This window comes from Lissotriton vulgaris, chromosome 8, assembly GCF_964263255.1.
Source record: "Lissotriton vulgaris chromosome 8, aLisVul1.2, whole genome shotgun sequence".
NCBI lineage: Eukaryota > Metazoa > Chordata > Amphibia > Caudata > Salamandridae > Lissotriton > Lissotriton vulgaris.
This window is the reverse complement of record NC_141696.1, coordinates 380,801,920-380,821,352: the sequence shown is the minus strand read 5'-3', so window position 1 is coordinate 380,821,352 and position 19,433 is coordinate 380,801,920. Positions and strand designations below refer to the sequence as shown.

The window sequence follows — 19,433 nt, the reverse complement described above, 5'->3', positions numbered from 1 at the left end:
TAAGGCAGGTACAGGAGTAACAACCATTATGCGCTTACCCTGTGCAAGGGCTCTCCCTTTTGCTAAAGCAGTTTAAACGCCTGTCAGAATTTTTTCTACAGAAGTGAATTTCATTTCTGCTTTTGTGTACAAGTGTGATTTATAAGCAATAGGTACTTTTTCTCCTTCATTAAAAGTTAAGTAAGTGAATCTGCATCTTCCTGGAATGGTTCGGATCACTAGGTTGCGTATGTTTACGGGTGTTTGTAAATGTGTTGTTCCTAACATGTCTGTTTGCACTGAACGTAACATTTCTGTGTGTTTTTGAGTCCAATTACCTGTTTTGAAATCAGGTTTGATTAATTTGTAGAGAGGTTTAACCCTTTCTGTGTAATTTAGAATGTAAAGTTCTTCCAAAATTTAGGAAACCTAGAATTGATTTGAAGTTGTTCAGCGTTTTTGGAGTTTGGAACAGTGCACATTTCTCTAGAAAGTTTGCTGCCAGGCTTTTTCCTTCACTTGATAACTCGTATCCCAAGAAAAGGACGTTTAAGTGGGCAATTCTCGATTTCTTAAAATTGAATTTATACCCTTCAGAGGCGAATCCTAAAATAATAGTGTTCACTCTGTTCATGTGCCTATCCAAATCATCACCTGTTAGATAGATGTCATCGACATATGATAATATTTCATCTTCATAGGTTTGTAGTAACTCTGTTACTCTGGCTGAAACTAACCCTGGACTATTCTTGAATCCCTGGGGGAGACCACAGAATTGGCGCTGATTCCCCTTAAATGAATGAGAAAGCGGTCAAGTACCTACTTTCTGGTGCAATGTTTTGACAGAAGAAACCGTTAGAAATATCTAATGTCGTTTTATATTTTTTACGCACAATGTTATTCATTAGTGCTGCACTGTGTGCATTTTGTCCTGCAAAGGTTTTGCAAAAAGAGTTTAAATGTCTGTAATCCAAAATTAGACGATATATATTGTCTGGTTTGGAGACAGGAAACAAAGGATTGTTCATGGACGAGGTGCATGTTTCAATCACCCCTCGGTATTTAAGTTGATCTAATATCTCCCTGACCTGTTTTTTAGCTTCTTGCTTAACTGGGTACTGATTTTGTGCAGTTGGTTAAGTTTTTAACTGGATTTTATGTTGAGTAGAATCCTCATCCCATCCTACATGATTTTTATATAATGCAGGAGCCTGAGCTATTTCCCATTTCCTGGCATAAGTATATATTTTTTTAATGGAACATGATTGGAGAAGGCTGGCATAATGATGTTTTCGTCATGTGAGCACGCCCTGACAAACTCAGAAGGCTAATCTTGTTCAGCTAGAAGAATGTCATAACCCTTAGAGAGCTTCCCCCAGAAGAGTGCTCTTATTTTTCTAGGTATATCCCCCTCCATCCGGATTGTTTTTTCATATAACCTGTGTTGTTCACTAAACCTGGTACCAGCAGTTTCAACTTGGATGTACTCATTCAAGTCCACTGTCTTCAGATGATCCTTCAAGATCTTGCAAGCTACGGTTACTTCTGCTGCGCTGTCCAACATTGTCTGAGCCCATTCCCCGTTCTTGAGTTGTGTCCTCAAGATCTTCGGCATGTCTGATTTTTAGACCTGCTACCTTCTTTTTGGTGAATTGAGTTTTCTTATTTTTTGGAACGTGTTGATCGTCTTTGGACTTCACACGTTCTTTCTTTTGTTCTGACCGTACTCTTCTTTTGGATTTCTGCGATGAAGTCTGAAAGGTACAAGAGGAACGTGTGTCAGTATCTTGATATCTATCAGGTTTTCTCAAATTATCCCTATTCCTGAGGTTATACCTCCTTTAAGAGGGCTCCTTTTAAGGAGACCCTACCTCGGGATTGAGAACGCTTCCCATTAGAATTATTTTGTTTAGTTTTCTCCCACTTCTCTTTAGGAAGAGTGAGAGTGTTTTTTATAAAGACCTTTTCAGGACTTTCAGTTAGTTGGGGTTTCACTGGTTTACCACCCAAACTGTGTCTACCTAGTTCTTCATAGGACTTTTCGATTATTCTGGCTAGTTCTTGTGGTTGCTCAGCTATATTAAATTGTCTTAGCTTTAGGCGGATCACCACGGATGCTGCTTCCCCTTTCATATTAGCTAATATTATTGATGAGACCTGTTTGAAATCTTTCAGTAATTTCATACCTAGATTTAAAGCAGGCTCTGCCCCATATTCATTTTGAATCTGTTTCAGGACGTCTGGTATTACTGCCATAGACGGAACACCATGTGTTTTGGTGTAGATTGCAGCAAAGACTGTACCCGAAGGGTCCCAGTCTTCCCGGTGTGGTACGATCCCCATTGGTAAACAGATTGTTAAAATCCTGTGTTTCTCATGATGGGTAGTATCAGGAAATACTGCCTCGATTTGAGTAATTTTTTGAGCTATCTAGAATGGAATTTGTTCACTTTTTGCTGGTAATTTACAAATGACTGATTGTATAGTCTGTGGTGTGATCTTATTTGTGCTCCCCTGGTAAGGGGTGCGTTGTGGAATCCTTATAGGAGGTTAGACTGTTAGAGTCTGCATGACATATTGAACCAATTGTCTATGTATTTTTATTAGTTGTTTTATCTGAACTAATAGTTCCACACTTGACATTTCTTAAATGGCAGGATGTGGTGCAAAGCTGGCTAATACCAGCCATGTAGCTCCTGGTCTACCTAGTGGACCGAGCCTGGTAATGTGATTTTGATGTTGTAGGGCGCCTTTAAACCAGAGCGCATGCTCTTGGTAAGTTAGTGGAATTTCTATATCCTCGAAAGGAATGCATTCCATTGGAGGTTCCTCTTCTTTGTAGAAGTGAAACACATGTGATACTGGATTTGCTTCAGGGAAGATAATCCATGAATATAATACCTCTGCCTGATGATATTCATGTGCCCCTATTACAAAAATTACCCTACAACCTCTTGATGATAGGCCATTTGTTATGGGTTTTATAGTGATGGCTTTCCTTAAATTTTCTGGGATGATCATAGCATCCACATCGATCTCTTGGAAACCTGTAACGTCAAAGCCTGGTAGGGCTGCATTTGCTACAGCTCCACCGGTTGCGTTGTTGTCGCTGTTAACCGACATTGTTTAATGAAAGTTGCAGAGCAAGTTTCAAGGACACAAAGATAAGGTGCACAATATTTTGGAACACTGTATCCTTCAACGTTGAACAAACCAAAAACGAATACGTTGGATTTTCATCCCACTCAGTTATGGTGGATTTTTTATCCTTTTACCCACTCCAGACGTCTATTGGAGTATTTTACGGGAAAAAAAGGGGTCTCTGAGAAAAGCAGAACTGACTTACTTTAGTATCTAGCGTTAAATTAGTGCTTACCAAACGTTGGGCACCATGTAGTGTAGTTCCTATATTCCCAATAGGCTCTGCGCATTTTAATAATATATCCTGTAGATTAGACGTAGGACTGAGGTCGACTAGGTCTCTATCGAATATATTAAACTTAATAGTGAGTACCAGCTCGCTAGCTGGCTCAGAGCTCACTAGAAAATTTCTCGAATTCACAAGAAGGGATTAGTTTCTGACAACCGCATAAACATGACAACTTTGTTTCCCAAGAATAAGAAATATATCTGTAGAGTCGCGGAAACAACAGATAGGTATTTCACTCAGTCAATCGTGCATGCTTCGTTTCTACAGATTTGGAGAGAAATAGAGAGACGGGCGTTTTCAATAAAAGGTTTATTGAACAGTCTTCTTTCTCATGCAAGAAAAGTGAACTGCTACAATCATCATGCAGTCTGCAAAGTATAATGCGTACAGCGAGAACAATATTATAAAATAATACTGTAAGAGCATTGTATGGTTTCTAACCATATAAAAATACATACATAAATAACAATGACTAAAAATACTCAACTGGTGCTTCTAAAATACCCCTACCCCAATGTACCTAACCTATGTCTTGTACCCGGGAAGAAGTAAGTATTGTGTAGCATAAGTTTAGTTTTCTTTGCCAAGAATCTATCGAAGATTTCTCTAGGTTCTAATCAGCTCCATACCTTGGTTTAGAATGAAGGAGGTCTGGTATCTCTCTCTCATTACTCTATTTCCCAACACCCCGCAAGGGAAGCTTAGAAACACTGGAGCTGGATTCTTGGCAAGAGAAAGGTAGCCTCTTTATCAGTGCGTCAGCTGGAGGGTCGGCTTCCTTCGGCACTTGCTGTAGGGAGCTGCGTCGCACAAGTAGATAGTCAAACTGCTCCGAACCACCGTGTCTTGCTAGAGCAAGTAAAGGTATATTTATACCACAAAATTGTCTAGTAATGCCATAGTTTGACGTTAAGTCGGGCATAATAACGTCAGGAAAGAACCCTTAGGGAATAGTCGTTCTTTACAATGTACATGAGTTCTTGAACAAATCAATATTCAAGTAAGGGAAGGTCCCTAGCTGCTTAAGCCAATTTTCCAAGAAATCGTTGTGACGTTTGGTAAGGGTGGAAGTAGCCATGCCTGTATTTGGTCTGCATGGGCTATGTCTAAATAAGGGCTTGATTTCTATGCCTATATTAAGGCAATTTGAATTGTACCTATATAAGGGCATGAACCTGGGAAATTCATTCGGAGCCTAAAACGCCACACAACAGTACTTTCTATACATAGTGTTTGCCTCTGTCCATTACTCACCTATCAAATCATTTTCACATTACTCCCTTTGAAATACTAGGAACATTATAAGTGTTTGAAGTAATACAGGTCCTCAACTCTCCTCTTTACTCCCTTTTCATATCTGTTAATTCAAAGGAGTGAGGTATCGTATGTGGGCCATGCTGACTAGCAGTACACACAAATCTAGCAAACTCTATTAAATCAGTAACTTTCCTCAAAGCAGCATGTGGCTGACATTAATTAAAATTTGGATGATTGTCCTGAACAGCAAAGCGCCATTAAACCCAAATTTCCCTTTCAAAGGGAGCCGAGTAGATCTAGTGGGAACGGGAAACTGATGTGAATACACTGACAAACCACTTCCACTAAAACATGAAAGAGTTAAAGGACTATGGAAAAAGAATGTTAAGTTATAGAGTAATTACAACCAAAACAACCTTCAAACAAGAAGCAGGCAATGAAGAAAGGATCTTGTTATAGAAAGGGGAACACACAAGTATGGCAATATTTTGAATGGACTTCTTGAAACATAGAGCAATAAATGGGTTGATCTAAATAAAACTGAAAAAAGTGCCCCAGCTAAATGAGATAGCGGCCCACTGTCACTTACTCAATTACTTTTACTACTTATTTCAATAAATTACATTATAACTGAACAGTATTCATGACAAAAGATGAACTCTGTCCTTTACTGATATTTAGACAAAGAAAGCAGCATATGAAGAAATATTAAAACTAATTATTAAAGAAATAAAAGTGCTCAAAACAAAATGGACAACGAGGAGAGAAGAATGAATGTAGGTTCAATCAAGAACACAAACTATAAAACAAATGTTACATTTATGGTAACTTATGCTGAAGCAAAGGGATGAAACTCTGTGCATGGCCTGTAAGAAACTAATACATAATAAGCCCTAAGATTAATGTATAGTGTGAATATTGGATGTACAAAGGAATGAATCAGGTCACACCCCTGACTGCTGAATTCACTCATATGAATATTGAGTGACTTACCTGAAATGGCAGTACCCACAGAATGGCAAGATATTAAGTATGCAAAGCCATAACACTAGCAGTTTCAGAATCCACATCACATAGACCAGGCTTTCAGAATCACAGTTACATGCCCTAAACTATCTTTGCTGAAAGAGCAGTAAATGATTCAAAAACATGACATTACAAACTACCACAGAAACACTTCACACAGATGCTCTTCATATCCATAAAATGGATGCAGCACTGTTAGGCTTCCCATTAGTAAAGCAGACATCACATGAGGTGGTTAAAACAATGTAATCAATCCTTTGGAATAATGGGCCAAGCTTAGATTCTAGGGAAATTCAGTCTTGATATTTCAGAGAATGCCAGAGTCCACTTAAAAGACACAATACATCTTTGCAAAAATAGCAAACTAATGGTGATTTGGGTAGGACTTGTTCAACCTATCTGCCTTGGGTTTTCTTCCCTATACTTTTTGCCTTCCTCCTCCATTTATGCTGATCGTGTTTATGCTGGCCTTAGGACATTGTGCTTTTACCCATGCTAACCAGTGCTAAAGTGATTGTGCTCTCTCCTCTAAACATGGTAAAATTGTCTTATACCCAAATGGCACATTTAATTTACTTGTACGTAGTAAAGTGTTACTACATGTACCCATGACCTTTAAATTAAATGCTACTTATAGGCTTGCGAGAAAACAGAGGAGTTAGGCCCAGTAGGACAAGGAACAGGTAGGTCCATAAACTTGAAGAGAAAAAAAGGTGACCTGAACCGTAAGACTACTTTCAGCACGTAATTGATTGGCTGAAATGATCAACAACCTCTGTTCTTGTTTGATCAGGTTTTGAACCCTTATTATTTTGTGAAAAATTCATTTATTTTTTGACAATTCATTATAATATAGAAAAAGGTACACTGTCATCTCAAGAAGATTGCATAAATAATCAATAACAATCAACAAAATAATTAACATGATAAACAATACACGTTAAACAATACACAAAGTGAAACACAGAATCAAACAACACAACACTAATCACATTCAACTGACTTTCTTTTGAGAAAATTCGAAATTAGTCTTTTAAATGTATAACTCGTCAAAAATCAGAGTAATCTTTTATAATCAAAGGGAACAATACTTAGCAGATGGGGGAAACAATTAAAATCCCTCCGTATCTGCCAATACTCAATTTAAAGATCCTCAATGAAAACAGTGCCAACGCGTTTTGAGTCCTAATCCTCACAGTAAGAGGACTCTCATCAGGGCTTCTGAAATTCTGGCTTTTCACTATGCTTCATTCCTATGTGCAGTGGTGTTTTGTCTGGCGTGGAGATATATACTCTTCTCCAGATCGTAAATTATTTGTTGGAGACCTGCAGAGATACTGTGTATCCCCTGCTTGAATGCAACACCGCAATGGTCAGTGCACTATGGGGTATCTGAAAGACGTGCAGACGCTCTCAAAGCATTCAGTGTTTCCCCTTGATTTCTTCCTATGACTTGTTGCTCTGGATTGAAGCAACCTCCCACAGAAGTAGCTCACTGGCTTACTGAAACTGGCCGGTCATGTCGTATCGCATATTATCGCATATAGAGTTAACAACTGCCTTTCATGGTACTTATTCCGCTCTTTGGCTCGCTCTGAATAGTTTTATTGGAATTATTCAGAAGCAGAATAACTCACAGGGCAGTAATGCACACTGAGAAAGACCACTTGTTTAAACTAGAGGGAGGTTTACCCAACCACTTGTAGCGACGTGGAACACATGGAGGGTGAAGGTATTCTGGTTCAATATTCACCGCCCATGCCCTTCTTTTAGGAATGCACTATGAACATCTTTCAAAATAGCACAACCATGACTCAGTTGAGCGACAGAGAAATAAAAGTTTTTAAAGATATTTTTCAGAGAAATCAGAGTAGAAAAGTAAACAATCGCGACAAACCAGTAACCAAAGCTGAACAAGCAGTGCAAGGAATGAAAAGAAGGCAGCAACATAGTCTGTTTAAGGAAACAACAGTCAGCAGAAACTACAAAACGATCTTAAGAGTATTAGGAGCCATAGTGTAAACCTAATGCACATATGGACATGAGCAGCTTGACCACTGAATTTAAGAAATGTACTGCATGCATGAGAGCAACACTGGCTATCAAAGTAGTGAACCGATTCATTGAGATGTTGAAGATCCCCAAAACTCCATTGCTTGAAACAAAAAGCCCACAAGCCTGATAAACACCAAGCTCGGAGACCAAATCTCAGACCATGTTCCTGAGACCTTAGCAAGCAGTAGGGAAAGGGAACAATACCAAAAAAGAGGATATTTAAACGCAAAAACGAACTGATAAAGAACTTTAACATGTCCAAAGCCCAATACTCAACACCTAGAACACAGAAACAGTTGTGCCGGGCAAGATGAGAACCAAAAAACAGCATTTACCATCCCCAATCTTCTCTAGAATGTCTAGCATGAATTCACATTTCAAAAACGATTTTTATCAAAATCTGCTGTTTCTCTATAGAGGAACAGCAGAACAACACTTGTTTGACACATTGTTAGGGGCTACCACTCTTGCAGGACCTCCCACTCCCCTGCGAGTGGAAATAGCCCTAGTATCCCTCCCTTTTGAATACAAATAGGAGTCTATTGCCATATTGGTGACCTATAGAAACATTTTTTGAGATACGTCAATCATATTTATTCACAATCTTAATAATTGAGGTCATAAAGTCAGCCAGAAAAGTAATGAACTAAGGAGGACAGTGGGGCAGTAGCTCTATGTGGTATAGAACTTCCAGCACCAAAATGCACAAAATATCATAGACTTCATTTGAATGCCTAGCTGAAAGGTGCCTACATGATGCCAAAACCGCTGCCATTAAAATGAGAATCTCTCCTATAAGGAGCCATACATCTACATGTGCAGCCCCAGAAAAAGCCACCAACTTGATAATTCAAGCTATGTTGAGATATCACAAACAAGAATGGGGAGCAGATCATATAAAAGAAATAGATTCCCTGGGCTTTAAAACACTTCTTAAAGGATCTACACAAAGGGCCTTATTATTATGTTGCCTCCAACCGACACCGTTTCGGTGCGGGAACCGCCCAACCATAGGCCAGTGGTTCGCCACACCTCATTATAATGCGACCACACTTGGTGCAAAATTAAATTTCTCTATGGGAGCTTGTGCAGTGGGCAGAAATGGGAAAGTTTGTGCAAATCCCTACACGGTGCAGGGATTTTCAGGGGACCCCCATAGGTGTCTCCCAGGGCCATAAAAGGATGGGAAGGTCAGAATCTGGCCCTGCTCTGGGCTCCCAAAGTCCCTTTCTGACAACCTTTCCATGTCAGAAAGGCTGACGGAAACCAACATTATAAACCCGACGGCAGAAGTGTTGTCATTAAGGGATTATGAGGCCATTCCAATTAGTGGACAGGCTCCTTGAGCCTGTTGGAGCTGCGACGGATCCTCTGGCCGGTTTAAACCCTGACCGCAGTCATTGTAATATGGGGGTCAGACTTTGAACCTACCATGTTGGTTGCAAAGCCTCTGACCAGTGGTCAGAGGCTTTCCAACCAACGTCGTAATCAGGCCCAGGGTGTGTTGTATGCCCTGAACCCAATCTTCACATTCAACATTGAAACAAACAACCTTGTAGTACTACCCCAACTCTAATTAAATTACTTTCCAGTCAACGTGTTAGACGGAGGTGCTACATCCCATCCGTCTGCTACATGAGGTCATTGACCTCATGCAGCAGACGGATGTGATGCTGCACCTCCGTCTAACACGTTGACTGGATTCATCCTACAACACGGGTACATTAATCACTGTACTGCGCCGACCAAGGCTGAGGGCCCTCGGACTATGAACACAGAACCTTCCAATTTACCCCCCCCCCCCACACACCACTTTTCTTGAGCAAGACCCACCGTGACCACCTATTAGGGCACCTCAGGGTCAATCAAGAAAAATAGGGATCTTTGGCTATAAATCAGTAGCTGGCCGCTAAAACATTTGTATATATCTGGATATATGTAATTGATTCCTCTGTATATATCTTGCACTTTTGAGCACTACGCACAAATGTCACTGAAATGCACTTTAACACTCATTCAGACAGTCTACTCATGTATTGTATGAAATCATTGAATGACTTAATTCAGATAAAGAAGAAACAATAAAACCACTTGATCATATGACGTATTTGTTAAAGCATTTTTTTTTCTGTTAGCTGTGTAGTCAAAGTCAAAGTCAAAAGTATGCTTTATTCAATTTTTGTAAAAATATAAAATCATAAAAGCCACAGTTAAAAAAAGAGAAACAGTCAAATCCATACATATTTTTCTTTACAATTCATCAGTCCAAAAAAATTGCGCATCTGTATTTTTAAAAAGGATATACCATTTCTGAGCTATATACAACAAGTTATAACATTTCTTTTTTTCAATATACTCTTTAAAAGACCGGTCATAATCAAGGTGCAATACTCATCATTCAATTGTTGTAAAAACAAATAAGCTGGACGATATTGCCGCCATAAGCCCTGCTTCAAATATTGCTTTATCTACTTTACGAGTTCTTGGGTATAGTATTTACAAAATAATACCGTGTGGATTGTTGTTTGCTGGGAGGCATTGTCACACGGGCAGAATACCAGTTCCCTCGACTAGTCGTTTTTATTTGGGAAGGTCACCAGACGATGAAATGATTCGAATCTGAACCTTGTTAAAATGTACCTGTCAAAACCTTTCAAACAATAACATAGGTAAGGTTGAATCCTATAACAGGTCAAAGTCATCTGATGCTGGATGACAGATCTTTTGTCAAGCTCCCCAATTAATCTTAACTGCTCAAAGTGAATCATACATATTAGTTTTAGTACCTTTCTTGATATGGTGCAAACCAACTCGGGATTTTCATAGTACTCCGGTCTATTGAGATCATTAAAAAGCTTTCTTATATAGTTTAGCCAAGGGATGTTTCTTGACTGTTCCAAATTCATTACATCCCTAATGATTTCTCTATTTAGGCCCAATGCCGGTGTGGACCAGACTCTATGCCATAATAGAACTGGCTGCAGTTTAACAGGATCTGTAATATACTCAAAGCCCAATTCTGCGTGACAGTTAAAAACAGACGTACTCTGTGGGACTGAAAGAATGTATCTAAGGAAGGAGTTTCCAACGATTGAATAGACGCCATACTGTTAAAACCCCAGATGCCCGCCCCGTACATTGCAATACTCCTGCACTTTGCTATATATATTTTTAATAATATATCAGGAGATCTTTTACCTAACTTATAGGCAAAGTTCATTTGTGCCGTAGTAGATCTTTTAAATAAAAGGGTCCTACTTCTGATTGCTGGGGCCCAAGAACCTGCTCCCTACAGGAGAACGCCTAAATATGAGAAAGTTTTTGTGAATTTGATGCTTACGTCGCCCACTGTCAGGTTCTTTGCTTTACGCTGATCTTTCCCGCACACCATGACCAAAGTTTTCTTAGCGTTGAGTTTTAGGCCCCTATTGGCCATAAACTCAATGTATGTGGTGAGTGCTCGTCCGATGCCTATTTTTGTTCTGGCCATTAGAACCGCATCATACGCGTAGAGAAGGGAGACAACCTGCTTTTTGTTATGTCTTGGGCAGTCAATGACATTGACCCTCTGTTAGCAGTGTATTTCAGAGAGCGTTCACCCCAGAGTGCATTAATAGCAATGTCAAAGCAATTTTGTCTTACCCAACAGAACCACCTTTTTGTTTAACCTTGACTGAGAATTTAGTTTTGAAGAATAAAATTATATATGACGTATAGCTGCTCCTGCTCCTGCTCCTGCGAATCAGTGGACTGAATGGAGAAGGAATTTATGTTTGGACTCTTAGCCTACTATTTGAACAATTGTTATTATGAACTTTAGTGTGCCTCTCTGACTCTGTGAGTGCTCTCCATGTCAGTGTACTTATCTTGAAACCAAAGCGGGGGTTCTGGGGTAGTAGGACCTCAAGAGTAGAAGAACTTTAACTGTCCAGTATGTTTTCTTGTTAGAAAAGGCCCATTTTGTGTGGTCAACATGAATGTTGTTGCTCTTTTTTAGACTGCACACTGGAGACCTGCTGTCCATCGACAACTGTATGTGCTCTGACCCGTACAACATGCAGAAGATGGCTTATCATTGATTTGCCTATTTAACTTCCCTTTAAGCCCATAGTGTATGGTGCAAAAAGACCATGGCACGGAAAAGTAAATGTCACCTGTGAACACCTGTGAACAGCAGCACTTATTGCGTGAACCATTAGTGTGACAGTGGAAACAGGGGTTCGGCTCTAACAATGTAGCTTGACAGCCGCAGTTTAAACCAGCAGTCCGACCTGTCGAAATAACTCTTTTTGACAGGGAACGACCTCCCTTTTAAATATTAATGTCACTCTTGTGAAAGCCTTGTAACACAAGATAGGATTCATGGCATTGCAAAGTGGGACATGTAGACATTTAATGTTGCCATGTCCCTACAGTGACAAGGCCCCAAAACGCTATTTTTACTTTGGAGGACTCTGGCTTTCCTGTAAGGAAAAATAGAGCACAGATTAAAATTTTAATTCTGCTAACTCGGGGGTTTGGACCAGCTAGAAAAAATTAGTTCAACCCCTATTTTTAATATTTACTGACTTTTAATAAATGTTTTGGGAAATGAACTTCTAGAAAGTGACTTTTTTTCTCAGCTTGAAGTTCCTGGGGGCAAATTTGCATTAGCTCTCCAGCATATGCCTATGCAATGCTGGACCCTCTAGAGGTGTGAAACTGCCCCCAGAGCAGGAACGATGGCCTAAGAGTGAAGAGGTGTTTTTCATCCCCTTGCAGGAAGACAAGTTGGGGTGGACCCAGGATCTTCATTAACTTGTAAATAAACCTACATTATTACAAGTAAATGTAAAGTGAGACCTGAAGAAGGCCAGATTTGCTTTCTGCAAAGCTCTCACTACAAATAATTCTACATACGGTATAGATAACATGACAATTCAGAGGGCATTGCTTTGCTTCTTGGGTACAGACCAGGAGAAGGGGATTATGAGACAGGATAGAAAATGAGAAGTATTTATGACAATGACAGCTATTGTACAATCCCCACTTGACCAGCTGCATCTGTACATTGATCACTTATAAATGAATGCTGGAGAGGACAACTTCTTAATTTGCCTAAAGGTATCTTCTGTGGTAATTATCCTGACCTCTGTAATCTGTACAAGACAGTAATCACCTACAAAATGCCCTTTTAAAAGTTAGTGTGTGATGCGTAAAATAGCCAGTAAGCCAGCAAAATTAGTCACAGCACATGCAACCACAGTGTTAGCTTCCTCAGTCCCCATAAGCTGACCCAGCTTGTGTGGTACAACAATACCAACTTCCATGGGACCAGGAACAGCAATATGTACTTGGTAAAATTGTTGACACTGACAGTATTGCCACAGTACTTTGCTTGTTTGGAACTTATAACTGGGCAGTAAGAAGCACAGGACACTATCTCAGGTTTCATTCTTATGACTAGTTGATCTAAAATGACACTGTCATCAACTGGTTTCTAATTGTAATTTGCATTAGTGAAATTCAGCATTACATGTGCCTAGTGAGAGATCTATTCAAAACTGTGCACAAGGTTTTGACCCAGATTATGGCATCATGATTTCAAGTCTGATGGGTGTGTCCTCAGTATTCTGGGGGCACGGTGAAGGCACCTTACTTTTACAATATAATTGTGAGGTTCTCCCTCTTTGCCTCAGACTCTAGCCTGACTCTAAACCATATATTGTTCGGTAAGCAAAGTGATACAACTCTTGGGTCCCACACTGCCAGCCTTAGGCATGGAGCCTGTGCGATGATAGGGAGCACCTGTCCATCCAGGCAAATGGCTCCCAATCATGTCACCCAGAGGGCACCCTAATCCTGGCATGCTTGTCAAATTTCCACTCACATATATTTTTGCCAGCTTTCATGCTCCATTTCCGGGGCAAGATTTCTCACTCGCAGCAGTTCCACTGTATTCCCATGATCAGCACCCAGCAGTTCATATTATCCTTTTCTTCATTTTTTCAATTCTTGCTTTCTGCACAAAATTTAGTTTTTTTCAAATTAGAATGAAGAAATAATATTTTCTAACCACTAGGGATGTGCAAAATATGCGCAACTTGCTTTTACTCAATTAAGCAACATTTTGGCAAAATGTCACTAATTACGAGTAATTATGCAAAATGCAAATCTGTAATCTTACACTATTTTTTAGTCCAAAATGAGTCCTCAGATTACTTTTTGGCAAAAGGACACATTTCTATAAAAGCACTGCAAATAACTACTACTCACATTCACTGGAAATATTTACTAGGGTCGGTGTTAGAAATGGGGGTATCTAGTTGGCAATGGATTGCACGTAGTCGAAGTAGGGACCCTTCCTTCTAGTCAGGATGAGGGAGTTACACTCCTAAAATAACCCCTGCTCACCCCCTTGGTAGCTTGGCACGAACAGTCAGGCTTATCTTAGAGGCAGTGTGTAAAGCATTTGCACATAACCAACAGTATTACAGTGTAAGCACTACAAAAGGACACCACACCAGTTTAGAAAAATATACAATATTTCTATATACTGAAGACAAGACCAAAAACGATAAAAATCCACAATACAGTACTTAAAAGTCTTCAGTTATCAAAATAACCTTGAAAAACAGGTCCTTGAATTCGATATCTCCCTCTGGGGCTATAACGGCGTAGTGAACAAACAAATCCTAACAGTTCTGGCCAACTGCTGTGTTGTGGGCCAGCTACGGTGTCGAGAATACCCGCAAAACAGTACCTTTAGAAATGCAGGGCATCGGCGACCTCTCATTGAGCTGCCAAAAGCACACCTTCCACAGGCGTCGGTTCCTCCGGTCGGTGCAGGAGTCGTTGGGCCCTTGAAGTCACACACGTTGCAGATCAAACTCCTTGCGGTTGAAGTCAGGAGCGCTGGCATCAGCAGGCGCTGGGTGCTACGATGCGAAGTGCAACAGAGCAGTGTGTGATGCCCTCAGGTCGCGGTGCGATCATGTGGTGCTCATCCCAGTGTTGGCAGGTCATGGTACAAGCAGCAGGGTCGTCATTGTTGAAGTGCTGTAGCTGGCATTGGTAGGCCAAGGCTGCTTGCGGGACGAGGGAAGTGTGTGGTGTACGAGCGGTGCCCTCAAACTATGGTGCAGGCAGCGGCGTTGATTTTGGTGTGGAGCGGCGTCATCGGGAATACTAAGGCGGCATCGTGAAGCGAGGTGATAAGGAGTGCCGTGCCCACAGGTTGTGGTGTGAGCAGCGGCTCGGTGGCTGTGTCAGCAACATCGTCTGTGAGACCAGGGTCGCCTTGCAGAATTGTGGCAGTAACCTCTGCAGTGCCTTTAGGACACTGAGTTGGCAGCGGTGTCGTGGACGGCGTCCGGTTGCTTTTTCTTCTGTTGCAGCACAATACACAGTCCCCAGTGCTGAGGGCAGAAAAACTTGAAGTCTTTGCTGTTCCTGAAATTTCTTGAACAGGGGGCAAGCTCTACCTCAAGCCATTGGATAAAATCACAAAAATAGTTTGCAGAAGGTCAGTCCAGTCCTTTCACTGCTCAAGACCGAAGCAGCCACTGCAGTCCAACACAGCAAAGCAGTCAGCAAAGTGGTAGTTCCTCCTCATAGCTTCCCCAGCTCTTCTTCTTGGCAGTCTTCTTGGTCCAAAAGAGTTCTAAAGTTTAGGGGTTTGGGCTCCACTATTTATAGCCCAAACTCATTTGTCCTCTCAGGCAGAGAGTGTCTGTGCCCAGCAAGAACCAGTTCTGCCCTTTATGGTTTGGCTTCCTTGCAGGAGGTGGAGACGACATTGTCAGAGGCAGAATAGGCCCCTTCAGGTGAAAGGAAATCCCCCCCTACTCTAAATGCAGCCCAGGTCTATTCAGCCCTTTCCTGACCCACTTACACTATCTGGAGCCATAGCTCCTCCCCAGCCCCTGTCATCGAAAACCCAGACAGTCAATCTACAACCCAAGTAGAGGCCTACTGGATGGCTGAGCAAGAAAATACCTACTTTCTAAAATTGATATTTTCAAACACAGAATGTAAAAATCACCTGCACTAAAAGATGCATCTTTAGATTCTGAGTTCAGGCGTACTAAACTTAATTTTTCTACCTAGTTCCCAGGGCCAGTTATGTTTATAAGATGTTATAAACACACTCCCCATTCTGTCCTATGGGAACAGGTAGTCTTGCAATAGTGAAACATGAAATTGGCAGTAATTCACTATCAGGACATGCCACACACACCAGGGCATGTCTTACCTTTCACATACACTGCACCTTCCCACAGGGGTACCTTTGGCCTACCTTAGGGGTGACTGACATGTAAGAAAAAGTCCCAGACTGCACACTGGCTATGCAATGGCATGCCAGAGTTACATTTACAGGCTGCTTGTGTGGGTGGTACAATCCAGTACTGCAGCCCACTAGCAGCATTTGATTTACAGGCCCTGGCACACTCATTGCACTTTATTAGGGACTGCCAAGTGAATAATATGCCAATCATGGAAACACCAATCCATAATACAATTTACAACAGGAGAACTTGCACTTTAATACTGAATAGCAGTGACAAAGTGCATAGAGACAATAATTGAGCAAAAACAGAGTCAAAACTGTGAGGTCAGAAAGCAAAAATTCAGGGGAAACACAAAAGATGCCAAGTCTACCAGTCAGCATATCTGACATCATTCTCTCTAGGGTTCACTCGTAAATTACCACACCATTTCTTGTAATCATATGCAATTGTGTGAGAAGTGTAATTCAGCATTTTCTTAGTGCAAAATTCACCATGTGATCAAAGTGGGCCAGAGGATGCATTTTGTGCTAAGAAAATAGTACTAAATGCTACAAGGTATGAGCAAAGGTAGCAAGCAGCTGCTCTCTCTCTCTTAGTTTATTGTTTTTGAGCTCTGGCAGTAGGATTTATGTCCCAAACTACTCTTCATTACTCATGCTGGAGTTGTAATGTAATTTTGCATTACATAAGTAATGGATAATTACTGAAATTACTCGAATTACTCCAGTTTAATTAAACTTTCGCCCCATGCCTAATTTTTGTCCCAAGGTGCATTTTGAAGTACATTTTTACAAATGATGCATATTTACTCAAAGTGATGTATTTCAGAAATTTTTTATAACAAGCGTGACAAGAAATTCCTTAGAATTCCAATCTCCTGTTCACCTTTCCACCATTTTCCTTTTTAGGTGATTTCTTCTCAATATATTTACTGGCATTGAAGCCTTTTGTCACTATAAACAGAACACATCATTTGTTGCTGATTTCACAGCATTTTCTGCTTTTGGGTTTCCTGCAATATCTGATCATGACTACATGTCCACAATGTTCTTTTCCTAATAATTTAGCCATGAGTATACTTACAGTTAACTGTTTAACTATAATTATGCATTTTGGACATTGGTAATTTCAGATATAAAAATTCAAAAATATATTCCAAATCGTCAAAATCATTAATAATACTTTAAAAAAGTTATTGCAGTGTTTCTTTTAAGTAGGTGCACTGGGATAGAAAAAATACAACAGTAAACACTATAACAAAATATTGACTCCAAATCAAGCAGTTCTTCTTCATGGCTTTGGACTTTGTGATCTACTGCACTTGATGAAATCTTATACCCTGGGATTTAAAAAATATTTGGTAGGATAAATAGCATCTATTCCAAGTTTTTCCCAGTAAAGTCAGCTAACATGCACATTTTGATACTTACCACAACAAAGACAAAATACGTTTTTTTCCATTCAACTCCTACGTTTGACTAGCCAAAATATTACTGGTGGTGCAGGCTTTGCCATAATCAGTATTAACCAGATGCAATAAAATATGCATAACTCATACCTCCAGCCCCTGCAAAAATATAGGATTTGCTTAGAGATAGGAATTATGCTGATCACTCATAATCAACCCCATTGGATATGCGGAAGTTAAACAAAAAAACATTAAATACACAACAATTAGACCATTAGGTGGTCCTTAAAAGACCTCTTCACATTTTAATTACATTTGCAGCAAAGAACCTTTGTTACCAGTAGGAAAAGAGAGAAAAGAGAGAGATAGCATGGGTCCTACAACATATTTATATTGCAATTTTTATGCATGCAATTTACTCAAAGACTTTCACATGTTGTTACACTTTTCCCAATTTTCCTACCACAAACAGAGATTTATCTTGTTAAATTAAATGGACATAAAACTCTCAATGTAGGAGTAGTAAAAATCCTAACTTTCAGACTTTCCGTATTCACATAAGGCATTTAGGAGTACTAAAGTTAGGACTCCTAACTTCTGTGAATACCGAAATGAGTAAGTGCCTTCTGTGAATACCAAAATGAGTAAGTGCCTTCTGTGAATATCAAAATGGTAGTAAGTTTATGATTTTGTCTTAAGTTAGTTCTGTGAATCCCTCAAATCTCACTATTTAGCCACCCATACTGAAATTCATAATGATCAGTACAGTCTTTATATCCCTACTTTTACAGTACAACATTTGGAATCTAAATTCAATTGATGGTTTAGTCAATAAAGGAACCAGATAGGTTATCAAAATTGTTTCTAAATGGGCATACTCTCTCGACTTCTATCTGAATTGTTCCTGTATTACAGCGGATACATATTTGATGGTAAAATAGAAAAAATACTATAGTATTGATTGATAGTTAAAACTATTTTGCTATGTGAAGCCATTGACCGTGTTCATTGTGATTTATTTTCAGTGACCAAACACTTGAAATAGGAATCTTGGACATTTTTGGCTTTGAAGAGTTTCAGAAAAATTCTTTTGAGCAGGTGGGTACATTTATATAGCATGTTTTTTGTGTTACTTTGAACTGTCTTAAATATGTGAACATGTAGGCTTTCCTGTAATATAGAGAGATGGATAAATTACTTTTTTCAGCTGTCAACACATGATGATGAAACAGCAACTAAAAAAATAAATTAGTTTTTCCAGAAAAGCTGTTTTCTTGTATGCTTAAGCTATGAGCTGGTAGCTATATGAAAATCAAAATATATCCTCCAAAGAAAAGTGATTCCATCAATCAAATACATTTTCAATTGCATTGGCATTCACTTTAAGATACTCAAAGGTGCTTCCTTAAGCTCTTTACATTCACTACACTTCCGTGAATTATTCACCACAGATTCCCTTTCACTCACATTTACTTCCCTTCTTTCCTTCTAAAATATATTGATACTTTATCTAATGGGGCAAATGTCAAAGCATATTTTAAATAACATTTTGATTCATAGACCTGTTGAATGTGAAGATGAAAATTAGGACATTTCATTTCTGCTGATAATGCCAATATTTGTATGTTACTGCAATATTTAAGTGGAATACATGATCATGTGCATGCAAAGAAAAATTCATCTACACATGAGCACAACTAGGAACACTTTGATGGAACAGGTATTTAGGCCTCAGAACATTCAATTGAGCCTGCAGGTTGGTCATAGTTGGTGTAGTGGGACAAAAATAGCCTAGAGGTTTCTTTTCAATTTCAGATGAAATGCTCCTTGAAGACATCCCTTTTAACAGCATTCTGAGTGGAAAGAAACAAGAGTGAGTTTGACAAGTAACAAAAGTGTACGTTCATAGTCTAACAAGATTTGTCTTCTTGTTCTTTCCTTTTTGCAGTTTGCTTTTTAGTGTGAAAGTAGCACAGCTTAGAGGATAGTAATAGTCGCTAGAGTAGTT

The 19,433-nt window shown here is 39.7% G+C and overlaps 1 protein-coding gene across 1 annotated transcript in view; it reads left to right on the top strand.

The window, feature by feature from the left end:
- The window catches only part of MYO16 (myosin XVI), a 2,821,299-nt gene that overhangs the window by 1,693,985 nt on the left and 1,107,881 nt on the right, over nucleotides 1–19,433 (top strand). The window contains exon 21 of the mRNA XM_086934162.1: nucleotides 18,451–18,523. Within this exon, the coding sequence (XP_086790288.1) occupies nucleotides 18,451–18,523 (73 nt within the window). The remainder of the gene's footprint in view (nucleotides 1–18,450; nucleotides 18,524–19,433) is intronic.